Source organism: Pimephales promelas, chromosome 24, assembly GCF_988280905.1.
Source record: "Pimephales promelas chromosome 24, fPimPro1.hap1.1, whole genome shotgun sequence".
NCBI classification, from domain to species: Eukaryota; Metazoa; Chordata; class Actinopteri; order Cypriniformes; family Leuciscidae; genus Pimephales; species Pimephales promelas.
This window is the reverse complement of record NC_142792.1, coordinates 13,750,044-13,759,203: the sequence shown is the minus strand read 5'-3', so window position 1 is coordinate 13,759,203 and position 9,160 is coordinate 13,750,044. Positions and strand designations below refer to the sequence as shown.

Genomic DNA, 9,160 nt, shown 5'->3' with positions numbered 1-9,160 from the left:
TAAAAACATGGAATGAGATAAAAGAAATTAAAGCTAGTTGATCAGTACAGATAAAGAGAGTGAATGCACAAGGGAGGGGAAAAAATTTGGTTGACCCCACGAGTACAACACTGAGAGCTAACCAAAAACACACATCCATGTGAAGTTCACAGCACGATGTTGAGCTTTGAGAGCCAGAACACATAAAAAAAAAAAAAAACACTGGCAAAGGTAACTGTTTACATCCTTCTTTTGGACACATTTTGGGCCAACTAAGACCGACGATCTGCCAGAGGTTGTTTCTCTGCCTGGCCGACATAGGTTTCTAGTTGAGCGGAGGACAGCCAAAACACATGACTGCTGGGCAAAGAGAGGCCGAGAAACAAAAAAACACAGAGGCTCATAAAACTCCCTCAAATTAATAACAATGCAAAACAGATGCTACGTTGCATTTCCAAAATAAGATTGAGATTCACAAAGGTTTCATTCCAAACGGGAAGGCCAAATATGAGGTCATATGCGATATCTATTAATAGGGCCAGCTGTAAACATTTTCTGATTTTACGATCCTTCTCCTCTCATTATCTGCAAGGTTGTTAGATTAGCCTTCAGCTAATTTTGTCCTGAAAACGTGGTGTTAGTTTGACAGGGCTGAAGGGAAGTTTGGCTGTTCTGCGCCTTATTGTTGCATGTGTTGAGATTTGCGATTACAACTTTGCACACATCTAAGAGCTGATCTCAGAGATTGGGACTCTGTAATTAGTCACGAACGCAGCAAATGTAAATAAATGGTGGCAAAGACAAGAGCGAACCACCGCACAATCTCCCGCATCCTACATGAGGTCATCTCTGGCATTGATTAGTTTTGCGCCGTGATATCATCCTCCCTTTTACGAGGTGCAGGGAGATGCACAACTCGAAGGTCAGAAGTTGAGTTGTTGACCATCTCTGCCATCTGTCTGCCTGCCTAGAGTTGTCCTGTACCTTAAAACCGTTTGAATCATTATAGTAATAAATGTCTATTACACCCAAAACGCAAAATATGTATCACATATTGCACAAGATTACTTTTTAAACTAAATGAATGTATGTTGAAGATAAAAAGTCTTGGACACTGTCTGGTTGTCAAAAGTTGTCCGAATGTTAATATGATGAACTACACCACTAAAACACCTGTGTAAAGCTGACTTCACACATCCATGAAAAATAACCTTGAGACCAAATGGTTCAAAATAATCAAACAAAATCAAGTATTGGAAAAGTGTATATTGCTGCTTCATTTACTGTTGAAAGTTTTTGGGGCACCTGTATATAACTATTATTATTATTATATAATTGTTGTGTCTAACACATTTCATTTATATTTTACGGTCAAGATGTCTTGCACAAGTATCATGCAAATCATGCAGGCTGACATTCTCAAATGTAAAAGAGGTAAGGAAAAATCCCTCATTCTTCCACATATAAGACATGTAACAGATGAAATAAATCCTTTGATTTGAAAAAGGTTAACTAGAATTTGAAATTAAAACCAAAGTAGTACAGTATCTTTAACTACTGCATAGGCCGAGCAAGGGCGTTGCCATTGGTGGTTTACAGCTGCAAATGTGAAACCTCAACTGTTTTTGTATTATAATTACTGATTTCATCAGCCTGCTATTAGTGTTTACCGAGGCTCATGCCATGGCAGGCTGCCAGTTTATGAACGTCATCACTCATTGACCAGAGGAGCACTTAGATCTTTTCAGAAGAAGGGTTTTAGTGTATTGATTTTAGTGTCCGATCAAGGGAAGGGCTGTGTAACAAAGTCAGGAACCGTGGTTTTCTCACTGATTTGACCACAAGCCTGCTCAGTGGAAAGATGTTTCTGTGAAAATAACTAATGTTGTTTTCACTCGTTTAAGAAGCTATGCGTGTGTTAAAGGTTTCCACCCTTCTGAATATTCTATCATAAAGCTTCAGGTTTATTATTATAAAATTGGAGACTTTATTAGTGTTATTGTCGCTCTTTATTTTTTATAATATTAAAGTAGTCCAAATAGTGAAATTACACAATTATAAGTATGGGAATAATGTTGTGGGCACACTCTGGTTATTTATCAGCTTCATGAGGTGTATCCTGGTAGTCCTCGCGTGCGTATGCTGGACACTTGAGCGCTTTTCCTTCACTGTTGGCTGGCTCCAACATGTGCAAAAGTAGTAATAAATTAATTAATAATAAAGGGAATACAAATAATATGCAGGAATATACATGTATATATATATATATATATATATATAAAAAAATTTAGTGAAGTGTGTGAAAACTGTGGATATGTTTATACAATATATATAATGTAACAAATTTGGGGTTTCTGTAGCATTTTTTTCTTACCCTTTGGTTTCGTACACCTACTTCAAAACTGATTATTCCTAAATTGGATTTGTATTTAATTTATTTAATTTGTATTTTTCTCCACACTAACATGCCAGAAAATGGTAAAATCTCTAAACATGTTTGATAAACAAGTGCACACAATAAAACTACACTACATCCAGTGAATTAATGTAATATGTTTAAATTTCACAGGAAAAGAATATTTTTTTAGATGTTAGGACATTTTTTTGTATATTTGATTTGTTGTCACTTTTTAATTGTTATAAATGTTTATTTATTATTTTTTTTGGTCATTTCTATCACATTTTAGAATTGTAGGCATGATTTGTTGGCCAAAGTAATGGTTTATTATTTGTTTCTGTATCTTTTACATCCGCTCTCATTAATATTTTTTTTAATATAACTTCTTCACGGTTTAAATAGGCTAAGGGGATAACATAACAGCGTGCCCGAATATCGCACATTAACATAGTTTTTTTTTTTTTTGTCATGGTAAAAATAATGGCTCATAACGAAGCCATAAAGTAAAGGGAGTTCAAGGTGTTGTTTGGGAAAATAATTTCGCGTGCGTTTGTGTAAATTGCGACCGCTGTGTGTTAATGTGCGTTTCGTCATCTTATATGCAGCCGTGATTTTTGAGCTAAAGTAGGACGGGGCTTTAGAAAGATCCATCCGATTTAACCCTCGGGCCAAACTCACCTCTCCCTTCCCTTTCGCAAACATCAGCAGAAATATCAGTCTGACCAATGGCTCTTATTCTGGGTTGTGCTTTACGAGTAGAACAGTCTGTACAAACACACTCTCACTCCAACCTCAGCGCGCGCAAAGCCAATCTCAGTGGCTGCAGTAAGTGGTGTGTTTTTCTTAATAGTTGTCTGATTGGACAAACCGTATGTCAGTATCTTGGCTTTTTTCCCCCTCCGCATGGGACGTGTCCTTGTTTTTTTTTTTTTTTTTTTTTTTTTCCTTCTTCTTTTTTGAATCGAAATAGGGAGCTCAGCAGGTCATGTGTTAGAAACGCGGCAGCTTTACGCACTAATTATTTAAAAAATATATTTAAAAATATTTAAAAAATATCTTGTGTATTGCAATGATGATGTAGGAGAAGAATTACGTGACCATGTACGTTATCTCCAGCCGTGCAAGTCAACACGCGCGACCAAAGAATGTAAAGTCAAACAGCGGTTGCATTTGACACAGAATGAATGGTTCGCGCTATATCCCTGAAAACACACTTTATGAAATATATTACAGCTTACATACCGGGTCAGTTGCAGTATTTTGCAGTTTGTTTCTTTTTGACATGCATTCTCAGAATAATATTCAGCACCGAGTTTCTTCATATTATTTTTCCTATAAAATTTTACAGGCAACACATTATTTGAAGACAATGTAATATGAATCTCAAATTTGTATTGCCACCAGTTTAATTGTTGGTTAATCATATGTATTACAGTTGGTCAGGAAATAATACAACTTTTTTAAAGCATTTTGCATCCTACTTTGTTTAATATCACCAAATAAATAAAAAACTGGGCAGTTTAAATTAAATAATTACGTATTTGTGTGCAGGTGTTTATATTGTGTATGCGGCAAAAATAAAATAAAAAATGCTTTAGGTTGTACATGACCAAATACCAGCACAAACCAATTTAGCACTTGAGAGAAGTGTATTTAACAGTTAAATAAAATTGAGGTAAATGTATTTTGGTTATTAGTGCAGATAGAGTCAGTTTGGGGCTTTTGCTAATGCAGGGTGTGAGAGGTGTATTTAAGTTTCCTCTAAGAGTGTGTTAACATTAATCGTTTTTTCTGCACGATACAATGGAAAGGAGTCAGGTGAAGGTGTCCATGTCATTATGGTTTAATCATGTCATTTATAAAGCAGTACACAATCCACATCAATTTCTTAATAGGCTCAGGTTGCAACCTTGCACAAATTTGTGAAAAAAAAAAATCTTATAAAAAGAAGTACATACAGAAAATGCACAAATGCCACTTTGGATAGTCTTAAATGACAAAAGGCTTGACATAAATAAGTTAGTATATAATTTCCTCAGTGTTTTTTTTTTATCCTTTTTTTCTTCTTTACAAAGCTGTATGCACAGGTATACTTCAATGTTTTTCACACTTGCTGTGTAACGTCTTAATTTAGGGGTTGTTTTTTTTTTGCCGGTGTATACATATTTTTGTCATAGTGCCATGTCATGTTCAACATGAAAGCCAAATATGTTGTGGCAAAAAATTGGCTTCATGTTGTTCTTAATAGTATGGCCCAGTGTTAAAGAAAATCCAAAATAAAAATATATACAAACATTATGCTACACAGCAATGAATAGAAAAACATCAAATTGACCTAAAAAAAAAAAAAAGCAAATCAATTGGTCAGTACAGTTGCACTTTATTTATTTATTTTTTTGAACGTGTACTCAGTAGGATTTGAGAATTTATATAATTATGCCAAAACAACAAAAAATAATTTAAATAAAAGGAAATTAGTGGAATAACCCAGGGATATAATACTGTAAAGAAGTGTGAAAACCTTAATACCACACTACGAGTCACAGTCCCTTCAGAGAAGAACACAATTGACCAGGTGCTGTTGGCTGGTAAAATCATATTAAGTACCAATAAACATGAATGACATTAATGAAGACAGTGACATTTGTGCAGCTTAAAAATGGCCAAGATTGTGCTGCTGTAGCCAGCCAAAACTGAGACAATGGGATTGTTTAACCTAATTAAAGGGACATGCTGTGTGTGTATGTGTGTGTGTACATAGGTATTTACTTTAAAAGGGTTAATTTTAGGGAGACGTTTAAAAACTGCACAGCAATTCTTCAAGTCAAACGCACTCCATTTATAAATGATTGTTTTTTTTAATCTTAATATTACATTTAAATGTGCTACATATAAAATGAAAGTATATACATAGGTAGTAAAAGAACAAATGAAGCAACTCCAATTGCACACTGCTACATTATCTGCTTTTGAGGCAAACATATTTTGTCGAGTGCCAAAACTTTAGTGTAAAAATTCAGTGCTTATACAGCCTCTCCAAGGCTCGATTTGTATTTTTCAACTGCTGTCCCTGTTTACTTCATAAAGCTCTTGAAGTATTTGATGGAGAAAATAGGCGTTTTCATCTGTCTGCAGGGAACAAAAAAAAAAAGTTGATTAGTAAAGGGAATAACATGTCGAACGAGTGAGCAAAAAATGTCACTCAGATTATCACAATACATGCAATAAATTAAAAACGGCAAAATATTTCAGAATACATTATAAAGCACTTGGAATGGAAAGCTAACAATTTTGCGCGCAAGTAGGCTAAATGCATGCATTCTGAACCCGGACTCCCTTCTCCTCACAGCCGCACGCACACACACACACACATACACACACACACCCTACAAGAGACCTGCTGACGTGTTACTACAGTGTTGTGCATTTGAGTCGACTGTCACTCGCGCGGTGACAGAATGTTTTGTTTTAACAGTTTCGACTCTGATCGCTTGGAGCAGCATCGACAATAAACAAACATTATTAATGTGTAATAATAATAAAACAGGCATAGTAATAAACAAACAGCGACGTTTAACATTTTTGTACGAAGTCATTCTCGTTTACAAGATACACGCCAGACCAGTACGCACGAAACTCACCCTCACCTTGTTTACGTTTTGGGATCTGACTTGCTGGGTTGCTCGAGCGAACTCGTCGTATCCGGACAGCGGTTCTCCTCGGTCGCGTGCACGTTGGGTCTTTTGCTTTGGCAAGGAAGATCTAATGGAAGAATGAAGACTGTGTTAGAAAAGTCTCGGAAGCAAATGCAAGAGGAGGGCAAAGCGTGCTAGTAGTGCGCTGTCACGAACTCGCAAAACATTTACCCCGATCCTCTGTCGACGGTCTTTTCCTCGGCGTAGTGAGCGCCGTTCGGCAATCCGTCCGACTCCCGGTCTCCGTGCTGTCAGAGTCCCCCTCTGCGCTCTCCAGGGAGGGAGTTGTCAACAAATAATCGTGGTTCCCGTTATGGTCCACCACAGTCCCGGTAGAGGTAACGTTAGCCCGTTTTACGTGAGGCGGTCTGATGTAAAACTCCGGGACCTCTTTGGCGTCCACCTCTTGCCACTCGTAATTTCCCGGCGCGAGCGGCTCGTTCTTGGCGAAGTCGTAATTCCATTTTTCCTTGGACGCTTTCTCCATATCCCGCATTTGGTCCTCGACTTCCCTGGCGAGCTCTTCGCGATCCCCGGAGCCGAAGAGAATGCGGCAGACCGGCGGTTTGGCGTGCTCCGCCTGCCTTGCGTCCACCCTCTCCAGCGTGGGACTTCCATTGGAGACGCGCACTTTTGACATTTTGCACATGAAAGTTTGTCCGAGATTCGCAGTCGCAATCGAGCCAGACGCACTCTAACTAAAAGCGAACCCTCCCAAGAAAGCCGAGTGAATCGCAGAGCGCACGCATAACAAACGCGCCAGTGCGTGTGGAAAGACTAGAGCGCGTGGAAAACAAGTCATGAAAACAGCGCGCGGCCCCGAACACGTCTCGTAGTAATTCCGAAGAAAAACAGACGGGTCATTCGAGTAGGCGAGCACCCAATATGGCGATCGCAAGTAAACTGGCTAGGAGAAAAAAAGATTGACAGCAAAGGCTATTTAAACAGAAGACGCCTCTGATTGGCCGGCGAGGCACGGGTCCCGCCCACCGTTGAAAAACGATACAAACAGTACTCGCGCTCCCTTCAGTTCAGTGTTGCCATATTCTCTTGTTATAAACCCTGTGGAGTTTATTTCTGAATGGTTATAAGATAGTAGTATAAGCAGTGGTTCCGAGCCACTGGGAGGCCTCTGCAGACTTATTTAGACAAAAAACTGAAATGCAAAACAAGTAGGCCTATGGAAAAAAGTGAAAATGCCATTTTTCTAATGAAATATATGTGATTGGCTCGAAATTGGTATTAAAAAAAAACTTGTCCAGTCAATCAGTGACGACTGAAATAGTTGTTTAAATGGATTAAAAAGTATAGTATGTGATGCCAAAAGAACATTAACTCCTAAAACGTCTGATAGTGAAATTGAGATATTTGAAAATAAAGTATTTTAGTTACGGGGTAAAAAAAAAAAAAGGTTAAACGTGAAATGTTTTAATTTGGATCTTGTGATCTGGCAACACAGCTGCAGATTGAAATTTGGTGTTTTGCCATTTGTGTAAATCACATGAAGCTTTTAAAAAGATGATAGTAAAACTTTATAACGCACCTAGCAAGGTTTAACTGTAATATACAATATTGTGTGATTGAGTAAGATGAGGTCATTATTATGAATATTGCTCTCTCAGTGGAGGTGTGTCACTTTCTTGCCAAGCCTGAGGTCATATTTGGCAGATGGCTTATCTCTGACAGACTTTGGCATTGCCAATAACAAGTAGATGAAATGTTCCAGCACCCCCTGCAGAATTCCTCAAGTGTCTGTGTGTGAAGACTTTTAAGTGTCACATTATGAATCATGTTGTGAACTGATGACAAAATATAAATGCTACAAACACGTAAGAGTTATATTGTCAGAATCAAGTGACTGTCATAAGGGTTTGGAAATGTCTTTTGAGCAAAAAGTTTTAAGGAGAACTGTGTGAGAAATACATTGCTTTACTGCCACCTAGTGGGTTTTGTATCTAATATATATATATATATATATATAGAGAGAGAGAGAGTAATATATTAGTATATACACTATAGTATATATATATATATATATATATATATATATATATATATATATATATAGTATAGTGTCAGTCATTTTTTTACGTGTTTTTTCACATAAATGTGTATAACTCTGAAGGGCATTGAGATATTTTCACCAAATTTGGCACACACATGTATGGGCTCACTCTGAGGACACATAAAAAAATTGTTTGACTGAGCCTCTTGGTGGTGCTATAATAGAACAGAATGTGAAATTGCCTATTGAAATCAATACAGTTTTGTGATTTAAATGCTATACTTAACAAATGCATTGATGTAACATTACGAAACTCAGTGTGTGCTATAAGCAGCATGCCCTGAAGGTAGTCAAAATATTTTTTTGCGACAGGGCCACCTGTTGGTCAAAAGTTATAATGAATTTAGGAAAATTCTAATAACTTTTGAATGAATTTGCCTATTGTAATGACACTGACCTTAATAGATTCCTTTGTGTATGCTGAAAACATAGATACCAGGTTTGCCATAATCAGCCAAACTTCCTGTCCGCCATCTATATTTTGTTGGAAAACCTTCCCAGACAGCAAAAATCATGCGGGCCAGATCTGGCCCAGAACCTTCATAAGTTCTGGGCCAGATCTGTAAAACGGACCCGGGCCGGTGTCCTTTAGCACAACGGGCCAATGCCGGTGTGGATCCGGTTTTCACATCTGGGCCGGCACTGGGCCGGCACTGGCCCAGCTCCAGAACAGATGAGAATTATTTTAGTTATTTGGCCCAAAGGTGGGCCAGATCTGGACCAGTTCCATACTGGATCCGGGCCAAATCTGGACAGGCACTGGGCCAGCTCCATTTATTAGTTCTGGCCCGGAATCACACCACCTCTGGCATCTGTCATAACCTTGATCTATACCACAAAACAAACCATATACAAAAATACAGATTTTTTTCAGTTAAAGGGGTAGTTTAGTTTGTTTTAGATGTTGTGCATGATTCAGCTTGTACTATGGGTCCTAGTAATAGATATCAGTGAAGGTATACCATTTCTGTCTGAGAAGTGTAACAAATAATGACTTGTATATTTTCAAAGTACACTAAAGCT

At 37.8% G+C, this 9,160-nt stretch overlaps 1 protein-coding gene across 2 annotated transcripts; it reads right to left on the bottom strand.

Annotated features, from left to right (window-relative positions):
* Nucleotides 1-4,196: 4,196 nt before the first annotated feature.
* Nucleotides 4,197-6,991, bottom strand: cdkn1ba (cyclin dependent kinase inhibitor 1Ba). Of its 2 annotated transcripts, none has more exons than XM_039668335.2 (3): nt 6,244-6,991; nt 6,019-6,139; nt 4,197-5,506 (listed from the first exon to the last, which is right to left on the bottom strand). In XM_039668335.2, the coding sequence occupies exons 1-2, from the start codon at nt 6,719-6,721 to the stop codon at nt 6,030-6,032; spliced, it is 588 nt and encodes a 195-aa protein (XP_039524269.2). In that variant the 5' UTR covers nt 6,722-6,991; the 3' UTR covers nt 4,197-5,506; nt 6,019-6,029. The 2 variants fall into 2 exon arrangements, with proteins under 2 accessions (XP_039524269.2, XP_039524268.2); XM_039668334.2 differs by having other exon boundaries at nt 6,025-6,139; nt 6,244-6,989.
* Nucleotides 6,992-9,160: the final 2,169 nt, after the last annotated feature.